Source organism: Chiloscyllium plagiosum, unplaced genomic scaffold, assembly GCF_037043375.1.
Source record: "Chiloscyllium plagiosum isolate Xiang-an unplaced genomic scaffold, Cpla_swu_hap1 HiC_scaffold_27, whole genome shotgun sequence".
Lineage (NCBI taxonomy): Eukaryota > Metazoa > Chordata > Chondrichthyes > Orectolobiformes > Hemiscylliidae > Chiloscyllium > Chiloscyllium plagiosum.
The window spans coordinates 15,085,548-15,105,944 of record NW_028270165.1 but is presented as its reverse complement, the minus strand read 5'-3'; the positions used below and the strand labels follow the sequence as shown (position 1 = coordinate 15,105,944).

The window sequence follows — 20,397 nt, the reverse complement described above, 5'->3', positions numbered from 1 at the left end:
CTAAAAACATGGTAGTCTGGTGTCAGCTCGGATTTCAGGTCCTGATTTCTCTGTCCTCCTGTTGGCCTCCCTGTTCCCACAGAGTAAGGTGTCATCTGTCCTCAGCTCAGCTGGCTTTCTGCTGAAATTTTGAGCCCCTTTTACTCATTCCAGAACAATAAAACATTCAGTCGATCAAGGCCCAACCCACAATCTCCCAGCCTGTCAACCATCCAGACCGCGAGAGTCATCATAGTGAGAAAGTCTATAGCCTTAAAACTTGTCTTTAAACAGTTAGACTAAATGTAATGCTGAATTATAGAACACATTTACTGCACTAGAAAATAGACAGGCAGCAAGGCTCAGAAAAGGGGGGACCTTAAAGAATGCAAAAGATAGGGACATCTGGGCTTTCCAAGTGATAAAAGGATGCTGTAAGACAATTAAGAACATTTGCCTCAGCATCGGTGAATCTGCGTGAACAAGACACCAAGTGATAACATTCACAGCCATTCCCTTGTGAAATTAATGACAGTGTTTGATTCTGACCCTGAAACAAAACTTGGTACTATCAAAAACGTTGTAATTAATGGTCAGTTGCTGTCAATTATAATGGATTCTTATTACCCATTGCATGCGGGGCAGTCACAGAGAAAATAAATCTTTGCTGTTACAAAACCCTGACTTGAGAGTTCAAAAGGACACTAGAGAGAGACACCATTTTAGTGCTGAGGCCGTTGAATCCAGTAGACAATTAACTCTTAGTGCTTAGCTGCTATGGATTGAATTTAATTGCACTTTGAGAATTTATGATGATTTTGAGTAGCCAATTCTGGTTATGAAATGCAAACTCTAAAAGGAAATACTGATAAAGCTTTAACTTACTTGCTGTTTTTACAGACCTTACAGACTGCCCCACTGTCAATTCTAACTAATCAGATCTTATGTCTTATTTGAATTTCAATCACAAACTTGAAAAGAAGGCATGTTTCATTCAAGACTAATCATTTTAAATACAACCTTGCAGTACCGTTTGAGCCTCAGGTACAGAACAATTTTGTGCTTAAGATAAAAAGCAGGAATCTGCTCCCAGCTTAAAACTATTCTAAACCTAACATTGAAGAGATTCTGACACAATCTGTCAGGAAGCCATTTTATGGTCAAAAGTTTGCCCTCCCTGCTAAAAAGCCATTTTGTAAAACAATTGTATCAGACATGCGACCTGTGCAAGGTTACCTTATGACATCTCCAACTTAATTTAGACTGATACTTCTTTATAGGAACTTATCTCGCCACCAGACGCCTAACTCGGTTGGATTTGTTTTTCCCACCTGATGGATAGCTCAAGGCCTTTAGGAGTGATCAGTCAAGCACACACAGATCTGTCAATTAACTTCTCTTCATTGCAAATTATTGTCTTTCACTGTTATCTGTATAATTAAGAACATGCAATGTTTTTGTAAACTTTTGTATAAAGGAAGCCACTTTGTATCAGTACATTGCAGTAGCCTGTTGGGGCACTTGAAGAGCTGGTACCCAACACTCCTAGGTTATTAGAACCTAGTTAGTTTAGCGTATAGGTATCAGTGTTATGTTGTAACAGTGATGCTACTAGTGAATAAAGGGCATAACTAAAATTATACTAAACTGTCTGTAAGAGGTTTTTATTCCAGACTTCCAAAGAGTACGATCTTTGGGACGAAACAAGAGAGAGGTTTTACAGGTCTGAGTCCATAAGGGCTTCCCTCGGCCATGTAAAATCTGTACTTTAACAATAGCAGGGAATAAAACAAGAAAAATAAAACAAAATTAGACATAAATGCACATTTGGTGCTCGTGCTTAAAGGTTGCTCATTAGATAGTAAACCAGAATTGGGGTCTCCCAGGATTCTTATTGTGCCCTACTTGTGGAATTCCCACTCCCTTACATCTAAGTATTAGTACCCAGCTATGATTTATAACAATATTTTCATCAACAGAAATAAATCATCTGTTATCAAAAAGACATAGAAATATACAACACGGAAATAGACTTTTTGATCCAACACATAAATCTAGTGTCCCATTTGCCAGCATTTGGCCCATATCCCTCCAAACCCTTCCTATTCGCCCACCCATCCAGATGCCTTTTAAATGTTGTAATTGTACCAGCCTCCACCACCACTCTGGCCTATTTACTCTATCCACCCTTCAGGATTGTATGAACCTCTATCCGGTCACCCTCAGCCTCCGACACTCCAGGGGCAACAGCCCCATCCTATTCAGCCTCTCCTTATACCACAAATCCACCAACACTGGCGACATCCTTATCAATCTGTCCTGCACCCTTTCAAGTTTTACAACATCCTTCCTATCCTATAGCAGGGAAACCAGAATCGAATGCAATATTTCAAAAGTGGCCGAACCAGAGTCCTACACAGCTGCAGCGTGACCTCCCAACTCCTACACCCAATGCATTCAATGGGCCAAATGGCCTTTTTCTGCACTGCAGGGATTTTATGATTGCTTCATATAGTGTATATCTGATATTCACTGTTGTACAAGCTGCATGGCTATGATTTTTCACCTTTTAATATAGTAATGGAATTACATCCTGTATTTCTTGTAATCATTTTTATTTAATAGGTCAGCAGGAAGTCATTCAGCAACTTTACTGGCTTCCTTTTCTGAAACAGCCTTGACATTTCATTTTCAAAACCTTGACTCAGCTCCATTTCCAGCAACTTTATAGAAAGGTTGTTCCAGGTCATTGTCACCTAAATGAAGTTTTCCTCTTAATGTATACTTCACGCTACCTGGCTGCGTGAGGGTTTTTGGGTTTTTGTGTCATGGATAATATATGATCAGCAGGCATCTGGTAATCTACAGGAATTGTCACCGATGTTATGTTCATTTGACTGTACTGACTGTGACTTATTTCGTGATTTTATTTGCAGGAAGACATGGGGAAAGAAATCTGAAACCAAAAGATACATCAACTTCTGACAGAGCCACTTGATTCACTGGGACTTTAACGTCAGCAGCCATTCACATCGAGAAGAAATGTTTCCTTTTGCCTGGTTGAGAGATTTTGGACACTGGTGCGGCAGGAAGAATACTGAGACACCCGAGTGAGGGAGATCCAGTGCGCTGACTGTGGAAAGTGCTTCATACCATTTACTCAGCTTGGAGGATCAAAATCTTACCACTCACGGTGGGGAGAGACTGTGTACCCTTTCTGTTTGTAATTTGAAACACAGAGTGACACAAGGAAAGCTTCCCCCATGTGGAAATGTTGGTACTGTGGGAGAAGATTCCCTTTCCTATCGATGCTGGAAACCTACAGACGCGTTCACATGGAGGAAAGGGGAGAGGCTGTTCACCCGCTCCGTGTGCGGACAGGGATTTAGTGAGATGGGCCATCTGCAGAAGCACCAGCGTGTTCATGTGGAAGAGAAGCCGTTCAAGTGCTCCATGTGCAGGAGGGAGTTCACTCCATCATCTACACTGCTGGCCCACCAGCAGGTTCAAACCGGGGAGAGGCCATTCACTTGCTCTCCATGCGGGAAGGGTTTCACCCGCTCCTCCCACCTGCAGAGACACCAGTGAGTTCACGTGCCATTGCAGGGGGATTGAAGGAGCTTCAGCCGAGTGCCATTATTGACTGGACTAATAACCCAGTTCTGGGGACTCCCGGGTTTGAATAGCAGATGGTGGAATTGGAATTCAGTCAAATATCTGGAGTTCAGAACCTCATGATGAGAAAAACATCCCTATCTGATTCACTCATGTTTTCGGGAAGGAAACTGCTGTTGTTGGAAAGGATTCACTCAGTCGTCCCAGCTGCATCCTTTACCTGGTCTGGTCTACACGTGACTCCAGATCCACAGCAGTGTGGTTGATGCTTGACAGCCCCTCGGCAAATGAGCAGGGAGAATCTTACTTGGATACAGGGTATGGGTTGCAATTGCTGAGTGAAGCAATACTACCTCCAGGTTAAGGCTGTTCCAAGGATCCAATTACAAAGGGACAACTCAGCTGACCAACAGTGAAGAAAGTGGGGTGCAGGGGAGTGTGCACGCTTTGACCTTGAGCTGTTAAAAATGCAAATAAGCTACTCTTTCTATGGCTTTTTGCTGGGGAGATCTGAAGCTGTAACAAAGTGGGTCACAATAAAAGTTAGGCAGCATCTGAGGAGCAGGAAAATCGACGTTCCAGGCAAAAGCCATTCATCAGGAATCTGATTCCTGATGAAGGGCTTTTGCCCGAAATGTCGATTTTCATGCTCCTCGGATGCTGCCTGACCTGCTGTGCTTTTCTAGCACCACTCTAATCCAAACTCTGATCTCTAGCATCTGCAATCCTCACTTTTGCCACAATAAAGGTTACCTGAACTTACTGAAGGACTCAGACATGGAAGGCTATGAGATCCAACAGGTTTTTTTTTTGAAAGCTGCTCGTTTCTTTCAATCTCCAGTGCGAGGTTTCTAATGCCATATATTAGAAGGAGCAGTCAATGTGTAGCTCGTATTATTCGAAATTGTTCATTTTCAGGACTGCAGGTTCATCATTTCCTCAGCATTGTAAAGTTTACTGGCACCAGTGGGAGGTGTGGGCTGTTTTCATTAGAAACAAAGTTAAAAATCACACAATACCAAGTTATAGTCCAACAGGTTTATTTGGAAGCACTAGCTTTTGGAGCGCTGCTCCTTCATTGGGTAGCTGTGGAGCAGGATCATAAGACACAGTATTTGTAGCAAAAGGACATTGAATGATATATTGAACGAACCTCGATTGCTTTGAAGTGTTTCATCTTCAGAATGGGTTTCAGATTTCAGTTCATTAATATATAAATTCCAGAACTTCTTTTAAGTCACAGTCTCGAGATAACTGAAGGTTTTATAAAAAGAGGTGACATCTCAGCTCTGTCAATGCATGAAAGGTGTGAGGTTTGAGCCAGAATGGTTCTATTTCCAAAGTAGGAATTTATAAAGTATTACATGAAGTGATTGCCTGCAGATTGTGCATTTTTTGAGCAAAATAAAATGTATCTACAAATATATTTCTGCAAATGCAAATTCACCCCATAGTCTTATGTCTTTCTTTCCTGCACAGGACCTCCAACCAACACTATACACCAGATATATTGATGATCTTTCTTCCTCTGGACCCCATGGCGAGGAGTCACTGAACTAATGACACTGATATTAACAAGTTTCATCCCACCATCACACTCACCATGGACTACTCTTTAGTATCTGTCTCATTTTTGGACACATGCGTCTCGATAGAAATAGAATCAGTCTGACGTAACGTTGGGACACAGACTGACTTTAACTGAACACCTTCAATGCATTATCTGATTGAGATGACACCTATTGTTAAAACCTATCTTGAGAACATAACTTTTAAAAAGTTTTGGGATTTACATACGAAGGAATCGAAACTAACATGGTCATTCTAAAAGATGATAGAGGTAAGCTAAATTTGTTTAATATTACATTCCATGACTCTGCAATCCTGTTGCTAAAGAGTCTGTGTATTATGATTCTGCTCCACAACCACCCGATGAGGAAGCAGCGCTTCGAAAGCTAGTGATTCCAAATAAATTGGAAATCAATAAATAAACGGTTGGACTATAACTTGGCATTGTGTGGTTTTTAACTTTGAAAATCTGTCAGTAATAACCAGCGTCTCCATACTGCGCATGCTACTCGGTGTCAGCAACTTCGCGTGTTGGTCATGCGACACGGGGAAACGCCCCACGATCTTGTTTTGGTGTGCCAATGGGACGCTCTGGAGAACCGGATGGGGACTGGTCCTCCTGCCAATCACAGCAAACCTATAGACTGGCTGCGGAAGTAGGACCATGTGCTTCTGAGGTTGGTGCTGTTTCTCTCTCTCTCTCTGAATTAAGATTGAGCTTCAGCCCAGACTGCAAGTTTCTTCCTCTGTCCAACATCTGTGAGTACAGTGTTCTCTTTTCTCACCCCATTTTCCATTCCGGGGTTCAGCTGTTGACTTGCAGACATTGAAGCGAAATGGAGTGAATCCAGGGAGGGGACAGATTCTGGGAAAGTTAGTTCAGTTCTGTGTCTCAATTGAAAAACACAGGGTAAATGCAGGAACCTTTTATCAGAAATGATGTGTAGATGTACAGATGTAGATGTCATTCTACACCAGTCAGTGCCAGTTGTCAGACAGATGCAGCAAGCAAGGCAAGTGGTGTATTAGGAGGAGGAATTGAGCTGAGAGGTGGGGATGCCTTCCTGCAGTTAGGGCGTCATTGAATACGTCCAAGGCTGAGTTCATCTGATTTTTGAACAACAAAGAAGTGGATGGTTATGGGGGAAGGCAAAAAAATGGTTTTAAGACCAGTATAGATTGGTTACAGAAACAGACCCTTCAGTCCAACTAGTCCATGATGATCAATTATCATAATCTCGTCCTATTTGCCAGCACTTGATCCATATCCCTTTAAACCCTTCCTATTTATAGACCAATCCAGACGCCTTTTAAATGCTGTAATTATACCAGCCTCCTCCACTTCCTCTGGCTGGTCATTCCATACACGCACTACTCTCCTGTGAAAAAGCTCCCCTTCGGTCCCTATTATGTCTTTCCCCTCTCACCCTAAACTTTTAGTTCTGGACTCCCCACCTCACAGAGAAGACATTGTCTATTTGCCCTATCCATGCCCCTCTGTAAGGTCACCCCTCAGCCTCTGACACTCCAAGGAAAACACCCTCAGCCTATTTAGCCTCACCCAAGAGCTCAAATCTTTCAAACCTGGTAACATCCCGGTGAATCTTTTCTGAACTCTTTCAAGTTTCACAACATCCTTCTGATGGCAAGAAGACCAGAGTTGCACGCAATATTTCAAATGTGGCCTCACCAATGTCCTGTACAGATGCAACATCACCTCCCAACTCCTTTACTTAATGCTCTAACCAATAAAGGACAGCATACCAAATACTGCCTTCACTATCCTATCTATCTGCGACTTTACCTTCAAGGAACTATGAACTGCACTCCAAGGTTTCTTTGTTCAGCAACATTCCCCAGGACCTCACCATAAAGTGTATAAGTCCTGCACTGATTTGTTTTTCCAAAATGCAGCACCTCGCATTTATCTGAATTCAACTTCATCATTCATGTACTTATCCTAATGTCTTTTAAATGTTCTAACTGTACCTGTGTCCACCCCTTCGTCTGGACATGCATTTCACACACAAACCACTTTGTGTTTTTAAAAATAAGTGCCCGTTATGCCTTTTTAAAATCTTTCTCCTCTCACCTTCAAATTTGCTGCCTAATCTTGAACCCCCACCAAGGGAAAAGATATCCGCCATTCACCTTATCTATACCCCTCATGATTTTATAATCCTCGATAAGGTCACCTCTCAACCTCCTCTGCTCCAGTGGAAATATTTCCAGCCTATCCACCTAGATGTAGGTATCTTCATATCCACTTATGTTGGTGCAGGCTCGACAGGCTAAACAGTCTGTTCCTGCTCCCAATTCTTTCTCTGTGTCCAGAAAAGCAAGAGACCATAAAACACAGGAGAATAAATTAGGTGTCTCAGCCCATTGGGGCTGCTCTGCCATTAAATCATGGCTGGTAAGTTTCTCAATCCCATTCTCCCACTTCCTCCCCGTAACCCTCGATTTCCCCCTTGATACTCAAGAACCTATCTACCTCCGTCTTAAATATACTCAGTGACTAGCATCCACAGCCTTCTGTAGCAGTCACTTCCACATGTTCACCACTCTCTGGCTGAAACAATTTCTCTTTATCTTTGTTCTAAAAGGTTTTCCTTTTATTCTAATGCTGTGCCCTCAGGTGCTAGTCTCTCCTACCAATGGAAACATTTTCCCCATGTGCATTCTGTCCAGGCCTTTCAGTGTTCTGTCTGTTTCAACTAGATTCCACCCCCTGCCCCCCCTCCCGAGTGTGGGCCTGTTGATCAGCATGAACCAGACCCTTCAGGTTGAGGTACAGCAGGAATTACGTTCAGCAAAGTCAGAATGGAGGGAGTGTGTGTTGGATGGAGATTTTTCAGCTTTTCGGGGCTGAGAGAGGAAAGAAAGTTCAATATAAATTAGAATTGATAGGATGGGCTGATGGGCCAAGGAGTGGTAGAATGAGTTTAATTTAGATAAATGAGGTGTTGCATTTTGTAAGGCAAATCAGGGCAGGACTTACACAGTTAATGGGGAATGTTGCTAAACAAAGAGACCTTGCAGGTTCTAGTTCCTTGAAAGTGGAATTGCAGGGAGACAGGATAGTGAAGAAAGCATTTGGTACGCTCTCCTTTACTGGTCAGAGCATTGAATATAGGAGGTGGGAGGTCATTGTCATGGCCGCACAGGACATTGGTTAGGCCACTTTTGGAATAGTGTGTGCAATTCTGGGCCCCCTCCTATGGAACAATGTTGTGAAACTTGAAAGAGTTCAGGAAAAATTTACAAGGATGTTGGCAGAGCTGGAGGGTTAGAGCTATAGGGAGATGCTGAATAGGCCAGGGATAATTTCTCTGCAGCATCGGAGGCTGAGGGGTGACCTTACAGAATTTTATAAGGGGTATGGATAGGGTGAATAGCCAAAATCTTTTCCCCATGGCAGGCGAATCCAAAACTGGAAGGCATAGGTTTCATGTGAGAGGGGAAAGATTTAAAACGGACCTGAGGGGCAACTTTTTCACACAGAGGGTAGTGCATGTTTGGAATGAGCTGCCAGAGGAAGTGGTGGAGGCTGCTACAATTACAACATTTAAAAGGCATCTGGATGGGTACATGAATAAGAAGGGTTTAGAGGGATACGGGCCAAATGCTGGCAAATGGGACTAGATTAATTTAGGATATCTGGCCGGCATGGATGAGTTGGACTGAGGGCTCAGTTTCTGTGCTGTATGACTCTAATCATCTTCCGTGAAAGCAGAAGTGTGATTGTGAAGACTGAACTTTGAGAGCAGCTTTCAAAGATGTTTTGCCTTTACTGGAAGCAGAAGAAGTTACAATGAAATCTTTCAATTGTGAGAAAGCAACTGAGTACATGGGTACGTCTAGGATTTCGGTGGAAAGTGGGAATTCATTGCACTGTGGGGATGAAGTGGTTTAAGGTTTACCAGCAGTAAGTAAAGTGGGCTGAGCGGGGAGCCTAGTGAAGGGTTAGGTGGATTTTTGAGTTAAACTGCTCATTTCATTCAGCCTTCAACATTGTATTTCCAATGCTGTGCATCAGAAGGAGCGGTGAATCAGTAACTGGTATCGTTAGAAGCCTTACGGATTTCAGTACTGCAGGTATTGCATTGTTTCATCAGCATTGTATTGCTCTTTGGAGGGTTGGTGTGGACTTGTTGGGCCGAAGGGCCTGTTTCCACATTGTAAGTAATCTAATCTAATCATTACTGGCAGCAGTGAGAGGTGTGGGCTATATTCACTAGAAATGATAAAGCAGTTAAATAATAGACATACGAGAGGGCAGAATGGGACTTGTCTTTTAATTTGCAGAAGCTGGGAGGTTCTGGGAGCTGTGATCCAAGGCAAAAATAAGTGCGGTAAATCATAGAAGTCCTACAGTGTGGAAGTAGGCTGTTCAGCCCCTCAAGTCCACGTTGGTCCCTCCGAAATGCTTCCCCCTCATCCCGCCCCCACCCCACCATCACCACCACCAACCAATCCAGTAATTTCTGCTGGTGGGTGAGATTAGGACTAGAGGTCATGGCCTCGAGATTAGAGGGAATCGGTTTAAGACACAGATGAGGAGGAACTCCTTTTCCCGGAAAGTAGTGACTCCATGAAATTCTCTGCCTATGGAACCTGTAGAGACAGCTTCACTAAGAATGTTCAAGACACAGTTGAGTAAGTATTTGCATGGTGGGGAATTAAGGGTAGTTGGGATAATGCAGGTAGGAGGAGCTGAGACAATGGATAGATCAGTTATGATCTTAATGAATGGCACAGCAGGCTTGACAGGCCGAATGGCCTACTCCTGCTTCAATTACTATGAAACTATAACCCTGCATTTCCCATGGCTAACCCAGCTAACCTGCACATCCCTGGGCAATTTAGCATGGCCAGTCCAAATCAAGGCAGGTGAACAATGTTGTGATGTGAAAATGAACATCAGAGTATGATAGAAAGGGACAAGGAGAGTAAATGTCCCAGCAATCAAAGCTGGATTCTATAGATCACAAAAATTGTAACTGAAGACTGTGTGTCTGAAGGTGTGCTGCATCATAACAAAAGTGAATGAATAGACTGCACACATCGAACAGAATGATTCTGATCTGAGACTCCTTACAGACATGGCTTCAGGGTGCCAAGGATTGGATCCTGAATATTGAAGGGGTACGTGGCATTCTAGTCAAATGAGAAACTAGGTAAAGGTAGAGGCACTGCCAATCAAAGCACTGATCACAGGGTAGTCTGGTGTCAGCTCAGATTTCAGGTCCTGATTTCTCTGCCGTCTGTTGATCTCCCTGTTTCCACAGAGTAAAATGTCAGTCTGTTCTCAGCTCTGCAGGAAGCCTTGACTCCTCCCCCCCCCCCCCACCTTTTACACCTTCTGGAACAATAAAACATTCAGTCAATCAAGGCCCAACTCACAATCTCCCAGCCTGTCAACCATCCAGACAGAGAGAATCATCGTAGCAGGGAATAAAACAAGAAAAATGAAACAAAATTGAGAATAAATAGGTGCTTGTACTTAATGTTTGCTCGTTAGGTCGTAAACCAGAAATCGGTGTCTCCCAGGGTTCTTATAGTGCCCTAATTGAGGAATTCTCGCTCCCTTACATCTATGCCAGGTGCTGGCAGGTGGGACTAGATTGTGTTGGGATGTCTAGTCGGCATGGACAGGTTGGACCGAAGGGTCTGTTTCCATGCTGTACATCTCTATGACTCTAAGTATTACCACCCAGGCATGATTGATAAAAATATTTGCATCAACAGAAATAAAGCATCTGTTATCAAATAGACATCGAGACATACAGCACGGAAATAGACTGCGATCCAACACATCCTTGCAGACAAGGTATCCTATGTAAATTTAGGTCCATTTGCCAGCATTTGGCCTTTATCCCTCCAAACCCTTCCTATTCACATACCCATCTGGATGCCTTTTAAATATAATTGTACTGACCACTTCCTCTGGCAGCTCAGTGCATAAACGCACCACCCTCTGTGTGAAAACATTGACCCTTAGGTCACTTTTAAATATTTCCCCTCCCACCCTAAACCTATGACCTCTGGTTTTGGACACCCCCACCCTGGGGAAGTATGCTTCCCTATTTATTCTATTCATGCCCCTCATGATTTTATAAACATTGACAAGGTTATCCCTCGGCCTCTGATGCACCAAGGAAACAGCCTCTCTTTATACCACAAGCCCTCCAACCTTGGCGACATCCTTATCAATCTGTCCTGCATCCTTTCAAGTTTCACAACATCCTTCCAACTTTCACAACATCCTTCCTACCCTGTAGCAGGGAGACCAGAATCGAATGCAATATTCCAAAAGTAGCCTAACAAATGTCCTGTACAGCTGCATCATGACCTCCCAATTCCTATACCCGATGCATTCAATGGACCAAATAGCCTTTTTGTGCACTGCAGGGGTTTTATGATTTTATTCTGTGACCCAGTCAATTTTAGTCATTATCTCTAGTGCATGGCATGTCAGGGTGGGATCACTGGTACCAGAATTGCATGCAATACTACAAAAGTGGCCTAACTAATGTCCTGTGAAGTGTACCAAACACCACCTTCACTGTCCTGTCTACCTGTGACTCCACTTTCAAGAACTGAAAGCCTGCCATAGAGTCATACAGCATGGAAACAGACCTTCAGTCCAACCAGTCCATTCCAACCATAATCCCACATTAAACCAGTCTCTCCTGCCTGCTCTTGGACTGTATCCCTCTAAACCTTTCCTATTCATGTACTGAAACAAATGTCTTTTAATTCTACCGGCATCCACCACTTTCACAGAAAGTTCATTCCACACATGAACCACCCTCTGTGTAAAATTAGTATTTGAGTAGCAAGGATGGAAAGGTTCAGAAAAGCTTTACAAGGAAGTTTCCAGGGTTGGAGGGTTTGAGCTACAGGGAGCGGCTGAATAGATTGGGCTGTTTTCCCTGGAGTGTTGGAGGCTGAGGGGTGATCTTACTGTAAATTCATGAGAGGCATAGATAGGGTAAATAGACAAGGTCTCTTTCCTGGCGTAGGGGAGTCCAGAAGTAGAGGGCAGAGGTTGAGAATGAGAGTGGAATGATGTAAAGTTCCATGCGGAGGGTGGTGCATGTATTGAATGAGCTGTCAGAGGAAGTGGTGGAGGCTGGTACAATGACAACATTTACAAGGCCTCTGGATGGGTGTTTGAATAGGAAAGGTCAAGAGAGAGATGGGCTGGTAAATGCAGCTAGATAAATTTTGGATATCTGGTCAGCATGGGCAAGTTGGACCGAAGGGTCTGTTTCCATGCTGTACATCTCCATGACATTGAGGTTGAATAAGTCCTGATCTGATTTGCATTTCCAAAATGCAGCACCTCGCATTTATCTGAATTAAACTCCATCTGCCACTCCTCAGCCCAAGATCCTATTTTAATAAGAGGCAACCTTCTTCGCTGTCCACTGAATCTCCAATTTTGGTGTCATCTGCAAACTTATTAACTATACCTGCTATGTTCACATCCAAATCATTTATATAAATGACAAAAAGTCGTGGATTCAGCACCGATCGTTGTGGCACCACTGGTCACAGGCTCCAGACTGAAAAGGAACTCTCCACCACCATCCTCTTTCTTTTACTTTCAAGCCAGTTCAGTATCCGGTTGACTAGTTCTCCCTGTATTTCATAAGATCTTACCTTGCTAATGAGTCTTCCATGAGGAACTTTGTCTGATTAATTTACCAAGCACAAAGCCATGCTGACTATCCCTAATTAGTCCTTGCCTTTCCAAATACATGTAAATCCTGTTTCTCAGGATTCCCTCCAACAACTTGCCTATCACTGATGTCCGGCTCACTGGTCTATAGTTCCCTGGCTTTTCCTTACCACCGTTCTTAAATAGTGGCACCACGTTAGCCACTCCAGTCTTCCGACACCTCACCTGTGACTATCGATGATACAAATATCTCAGCAAGGGGCCCAAGAGTCACTTGCCTAGCTTCTGAGGATTTATCCACTTTTATGTGTTTCAAGACATCCAGCTCTACCTCCTCTGTAATGTGGACATTTTTCAAGACGTCACCATCAAGACGTCACCATCTATGTCCCCACATTCTATATCTTCCATGTCCTCCTTCACAGTAAACACTGATGCAAAATACTCATTTAGTATTTCCCTCATCTACTCCGGCTCCACACATCGGCTGCCTTGTTGATCTTTGAGGGGCCCTATTCTCTCCCAATTACCCTTTTGTCCTTAATTTATAAAAACCCTTCTAATTCTCCTTAACCCTATTTGCCAAAACTATCTCATGTCCCTTTTTGCCTCCTGATTTCACTCTTAAGCATACTCCTACCACCTTTATACTCTTCTAAGGATTCATTCGATTTGTTCTGTCCATACTTGTCATATGCTTCCTTCTTGTTGTTAGCCAGCTCCTCAATTTCTCTAGTCATCCAGCATTCCCTGCACCTACCAGCCTTTTCTTTCACCCTAACAGGAACATACTGTCTCTGGACTCTTATTATCTCATATCTGAAGGCTTCCCATTTTTCAGCCATCCCTTTACCCGTGAACATCTGCCTCCCAATCAATGTTTGAAAGTTTTTGCCTAATACCATCAAAATTAGCCTTCCTCCAATTTAGAACTTCAACTTTTAGATCCGGTCTGTCCCTTTCCCAAAGTGGTCCAGCACTGACACCTCAGTCACCTTCCCTGCCTTATTTCCTAAAAGTAGGTCAGGTTTTGCAACTTCTCTAGTAGGAACATTCACATACTGCCTCAGAAAATTGTCTTGTCCACGCTTAACAAATTCCTCTTGATCTAAACCCTGAACGCTGGCAGTCCTAGTCAATGTTTGGAAAGTTAAAATTCCCTACCATAACCATCCTATTATTCTTACAGATAACTGAAATCTCCTTACAAATTTGTATCTCAATTTCTTGCTGATTATTAGAGGTTTATATTACAATCCCAATAAGGTGATCATCCCTTTCTTATTTCTCAATTCCACCCAAATAATTCCCCTGGATGTATTCCCAGGAATATCCTCCCTAAGTACAGCTGTAATACTATCCCTTATCAAAACACCACTCCCCACCTCTCTTGTCCCCCCTGTATCTTTCCTATGGCATTTGTATCCTGGAACATTGAGCTGTCTATCTCTGGGCCACATTTCTGTAATTGCTATGATGTCCCAGTCCCATGTTTTTGACCATGAACCCTGATTTCATCTGCCTTCCCTGTTAGGTCTCTTGCTTTGATGTAAATGCAGTATAACTTCAGTCCTACGTTGTTCTCTGCATTATTCCTTCCTGCCCTGACTGTTTGATTCACTCCCTTTCCCAACTGTACGAATCTCGGGTTAATCTCTTTCCTCACTATTTCCCTGGGACCTATCCCCCACCTTACTCATTCAGCAACTTTCCTGGCTTTCTTTCTGCAAGCAGTCTTGACAGTTTATTTTCATATCTTGATCCAGCACCTTTGTAGGCAGCTTGTTCTAGGTCATTGTCCCCTAAATGAAGTTTTCCTCCATACACACTTAAGGCTATCTGGCTGCATGAGGGTTTTCAGGTTTCTGTGACCTGGATAATGTGATCAGCAGGGACCTGGCAATCTACAGGAATTGCCATCAATGTATCTTTACTTAACTGTACTGACCGTGATCACTTATTTTGTGAGTTTATTTTTGCAGGAAGACATGGGGAAAGAAATTTGAAAGCAATTGATACATCAACTTCTGGCAGAGCTCATTGATTCATTGGGACTTGAATATCAGCAGCCATTCAAGTTGAGAGGAAATGTTTGCTTTGGTCTGCTTGAGAGGTTTTGGACACGAGTGTGGCAGGAAGAATACTAAGTGAGGGAGTGAGGGAGATTCAGTGTGCTGACTGTGAAAAAGTGCTTCAAACCATTTCCTCAGCTTGGGGGAATCAAAATCACACCCCTCACGGTCGGGACAGACTGTGTACCCGTTCTGTTTGTAATTTCAAACCCAGAGTGACACAAGGAACACTCTCCCCATGGGGAAACCGTGGAAATGTGGGGACTGTGGGAAAGGATTCCCTTCCCCCTCAGTGCTGGAAATTCACAGACGCGTTCACACCGGGGAGAAGCCGTTCATCTGCTCAGTGTGTGGAAAGGGATTCGCAAATTCTTCCAACCTGCGGGCGCACCAGTGGGTCCACACGGGAGAGAAGCCGTTCACGTGCTTGGTGTGCGGGAAGGGGTTCACGCATTCATCTGCACTGCTGACCCACCAGCGGGTCCACACTGGGGAGAGGCTGTTCGGTTGCTCAGAGTGCGGGAAGGCTTTCCGTCGTGTGAGCAACTTGAGGAAGCATGAACGGCTCCACACGGGGGAGAGGCCGTTCACCTGCCGAGAGTGTGGGAAAGGATTCATTGATTCTTCCAGCCTGCTGAACCACCAGCGGATACACACAGGGGAAAGACCATTCACCTGCTCTGTGTGTGGGAAAGGATTCAATCATTTGAGCAATTTGCGGCAGCATAAGCGGGTCCACACAGGGGAGAGGCCATTCACCTGCCCTGAGTGTGGGAAGGGATTTACCAATTCTTCCCACCTGCTGACCCACCAGCGGATCCACACTGGGGAGAGGCCATTCACCTGCTCCAAGTGCAGGAAGGGCTTCACCTGCTCCTCCTACCTCCAGAGACATCAACGAGTTCACGTGCCATCACAGAGAAATTGAAGGAGTGACGGATAAGTACCATTTTCGACTAGACAATCAACCCAGTTCTGGGGTCTCCCAGGTTTGAATCCCACCATGGTAGATGGCGCAATTGAAATCTGGAGTTCAGAATCAAATGATGAAACCATTTTCAGGGGAAGAAAACTCCCATCTTATTCACTCAAGTCCTTTTTTAGAGAATGAAGCGACCTTTGCAGGAAAGAATTCACTGTCATCCCAGTTGCATCCTTTACCCGGTCTGGCCTACCCGTGACTCCACACCCACAGCAGTGTGGTTGACTCATGATTGCACCTCCCTCCTGCAAATGAGCTGGAGAAACTAACTTGTATACAGAGTGTAGGCTGAAACTGCTGAGTGAGGCAATACTTCCTCCAGGTGAAGGCTGTTCCGAGGATCCAGTTACACAGGGATAATTTGGTGCTGACCAATAGTAAAGAAAGTGGGGGATGGGGAGTGTGTGCGCTTTGACCTTGAACTGTTTTTTTAAAAAACGCTACTTTTCGTGCACCTTTTTTCTGGGAAAAATTGAAACTGTAATGAAGCAGGGTTGCAATAAAGGTTACCAGAATTCACCGTCAGACTCAGACTCTCATTGAAAGCTGAGAGATTCAACAAGTTTTTGTTTTAAAGCTACTCATTTCTTTCAACCTCCAGCACTAAGTTTCCAATGTCCTGGATCAGAAGTGAACGAGTGGCAGAATTGTGAGAAATTATAAATTTTTCAGGAGTTCGGGTTCATTGTTTCATCAGCATTGTAAGGGTTACTGGCAGCAGTGGGAGATGTGGGCTGTATTCACTAGAAACAAAGATTAAAAGTCTCACAACACCAGGTTATAGTTCAACAGGTTTATTTGGGAGTACTGGCTTTTGGAGCACCGCTCCTTCATCGGGTAGCTGTGGAGCAGGATCATAAGACAGAATTAAAATTAAAACTGTTAAGTTTTTCATCTCTGCAGGTACTGCATCATTTCATCAGCATTGTAAAGGTTACTGCCTGCAGCAGAAAGTGTGGGCTGTGTTCACGAGAAACAAAGGTAAAAATCAGACAAACGTATTGGAACATAACCTGGTATTATTTGGAAGGACGAGCTTTCGAAGTGCTGCTCCTTCATCAGGTAGCTGTGGAGCAGGATCACAAGACATTGTAATTTTTTGGCACAAATTCTGTGTCATACAACTGAATTGAACAAATCTAGATTGCTGTCAAGTCTTTCATCTTTTAGAATGGGTTGCAGGTTTCAGTTCATTAATATGTAAATCCCAGAGCTACTTATAAGGAACGTTCTCGATGTAATTTGAAGGTGACATTTCAGCTCAGAGAATGTATTTAAGGTGTGAGGTTAGAGCCTGCCTGTCTCCTAATGTTGAGTCAGACTGGTTCTACTTCCAAATAAAAAATGGATTGACTGCCTGCAGATTGTGTGCTTTGAGCAAAATTGAATGTATCTGCTATCTCACACCTCCACATACACATGGGTGCTGGGGAAAAAAATGTGAGCGGATTTTAAAAAAAGTTTAACCAAGAGATTTAGTTACCTCAGTAAAAAAAAAATACCAGGAGATTGGAATCTCCTCCGTTGAGGACTGACTCTCAGCTGGCTGGCTACAGCCAGCGTACTGTGAGCAGGAGAAGAAGAGGAGAGGCATTCAAAGTTTGGGAGAAGATTTGTAGCTCGGGTGCTCGTTGTTGTGGTTCTGTTCGCCGAGCTGGGAAGTTGTGTTGCAGACGTTTCGTCCCCTATCCAGGTGACATCCTCAGTGCTTGATAGCCTCCTGTGAAGCGCTTCTATGATGTTTCCTCCGGCATTTATAGTGATTTGTATCTGTCCACTGCAGCGGACAGCTGGAACTGACAACCGGAAGCGGAAAATACAAACCACTATAAATGCCGGAGGAAAGATCACAAAAGCACTTCACAGGAGGCTCCCAAGCACTGAGGATGTCACGTAGACAGGGGACGAAACGGCTGCAACACAAATTCCCAGCTCGGCGAACAGAACCACGACGAGGGAAGGCATTTTGACCTCAGAATTATTTTTTTCAGTTCTAGCTCAAAGGTAGAAGACAGTGGTGGAGGGGTGCTTTTCAGACAGGAGGCCTATGACCAGTGTGTGCCACGAGGATCGGTGCTGGGTCCATTCATCATTTATATAAGTGATTTGGCTATGAACATAGGTGGAGTAAGTTTGCAGAGGACACCAAAATTGGAGGTATAGTGGACAGCGAAGAAGTTTACTTCTGATTAAAACAGGATCTTGATGAGATGGGCCAATGGGCTGTGGAGTGGCAGATGGAGTTTAATTCAGATGAATGCGAAGTGCTGCATTTTTGAAAAACCAATCAGATCAGGACTTATACACTTAATGGTAAGGTCCTAGGGAGTGTTGCTGAACAAAGAGACTTTGGAGTACAGATTCATGATTCCTTCAGAGTTGCAGGTAGATAGGATAGTGATGATGATGTTTGGTACGATTTCCTTGATTTCCTTTCCCAATAAATCAAGTGGCTCCATCAGAGGTTGATGTAACATTTGGTTCTTTCCTCATGTCTTCCTGCAACGAAATTCACAAAATAAGTGATCACTGTCAGTACAGTGAAATAAATATAATGTGGGCGGCATGGTGGTTAGCACTGGTACCTCACAGCGCCAGAGACCCGGGTTCAATTCCCGCCTTAGGCGACTGACTGTGTGGAGTTTGGACATTCTCCCCATGTCTGTGTGGGTTTCCTCCAGGTGCTCCGGTTTCCTCCCACAGTCCAAAAATGTGCAGGTTAGGTGAATTGGCCATGCTAAATTGCCTGTAGTGTTAGGTGTAGGGGTAAATGTAGGAGAATAGACCTGGGTGGGTTGCGCTTTGGTGGGTCGGTGTGGACTTGTTGGGCTGAAGGGCCTGTTTCCACACTAAGTAATCTAAAAAAAATGACAACTCCTGTAGATTACCAGATGCCTGCTGATCACATATTATCCAGGACACATCAGGCAGCCAGATAGCCTTAAGTGTGTATTGAGGAAAACTTCATTTGGTTACAATGACTTGGAAATGAAACTGAATAAGGATATGAAAATGAAACATCATAGAGTCATACAGGTTACAGCACAGAAACAGACCCTTCAGTCCAACCTGTCCACGCCGACCAGATATCCCAACCCAATCTAGTCCCACTTGCCAGCTCCCGGCCCATATCCCTCCAAACCCTTCCTATTCATATACCCATCCAGATGCCTTTTAAATGTTGCAATTGTACCAGCCCCCACCACTTCCTCTGGCAGCTCATTCCATACATGTACCGGAGTGAAAAAGTTGCCTCTTAGGTTCCTTTTACATATTTCCCCTCTCACCCTAAACCTATGCCCTCTAGTTCTGGACTCCCCGACCCCAGGGAAAAGACTTTGTCTGTTCATCCTATCCGTGCCCCTCATGATTTTATAAACCTCTATAATGTCACCCCTCAGCCTCCGATGCTCCAGGGAAAACAGCCCCAGCTTATTCAACCTCTTCCTATAGCTCAAATCCTCCAACCCTGGCAACATCCTTGTAAATCTTTTCTGAATCCTTTCAAGTTTCACGACACCTTTCCGATAGGAAAGAGACCAGAACTGCACGCAATGTTTCAACAGTGGCCTAACCAATGTCCTGTATAGCAGCAACATGACCTCCCAACTCCTGTACTCTGACCAATAAAGGAAAGCATACCAAACGCCGTCTTCACTATCCTATCTATCTGTGACTCCACTGTCAAGGAGCTATGAACCTGCACTCCAAGGTGTCTTTGTTCAGCAACACTCTCTGGGACTTTACCATTAAGTGCATAAGTCCTGCTAAGATTTGCTTTCCCAAAATGCAGCAACTCACATTTATCTAAATTAAACTCCGCTGCTTGATAAAATAAAGCCAGTAAAGTTGCTGAATGACTTCCTGCTCACCTATTAAATAAAATTGATGACAAGAAATACAGCATGTAATTCCATTACTATATTAGGTAAAAGATCATAGCCATGCAGCTTGTACAACAGTGAATATCAGACTTACGCCATATGAAGCAATTTATATTTAATATAAATCTACATATTATATCAATTAAAATCATAAAACACCTGCAGTGCAGAAAGAGGCCATTTGACCCACTGAGTGCATTGGGTATAGGAGTTGGAAGGTCAAGTTGCAGCTGTACAGGACATTGGTTAGGCCACCTTTGGAATGTTGCATTTGATTCTGGTCTCCCTCCTATAGGATAGGAAGATATCGTGAAACTCCAATAGATTGATAAGGATGTCGCCAGGGTTGGAGGGTTTGTGGTATAAAATGAGACTGAATAGGATGGGGATGTTGCCCTTGGGCCGTCAGAAGCAGAGGGTGAACTTGTCGAGATTTATCAAATCATGAGTGGCACGGATAGGGGAAATAGGTAACATCTATGCCCCAGGGTGGGGGAGTCTGAAACCAGAGGGCATTGGTTTAGGGTGAGAGGGCAAAGATTTAAAAGCGACCTAAGGCTGGGAGATTGTGGAATGGGCCTTGATCGACTGAATGTTTTATTGTTC

General features: G+C 43.8%; 1 protein-coding gene and 1 long non-coding RNA gene across 3 annotated transcripts in view; one reads left to right on the top strand and one right to left on the bottom strand.

Moving 5' to 3' along the window:
* Positions 1 to 5,924: 5,924 nt before the first annotated feature.
* Positions 5,925 to 20,397, bottom strand: part of LOC148143203 (uncharacterized) — a 29,961-nt gene continuing 15,488 nt past the window's right edge. The window contains exon 3 of one of the 2 annotated variants that reach the window (XR_015751135.1): positions 5,925 to 6,270. This is a non-coding gene — a long non-coding RNA (uncharacterized LOC148143203). Of the gene's footprint in view, positions 6,271 to 17,652; positions 18,407 to 20,397 lie in introns of those variants that run through there. The other variant, XR_015751134.1, reaches the window with a different exon arrangement.
* Positions 14,857 to 16,446, top strand: LOC148143204 (uncharacterized). Its single transcript, XM_087974068.1, has one exon. The coding sequence runs from the start codon at positions 15,164 to 15,166 to the stop codon at positions 15,851 to 15,853; it is 690 nt and encodes a 229-aa protein (XP_087830194.1). The 5' UTR covers positions 14,857 to 15,163; the 3' UTR covers positions 15,854 to 16,446.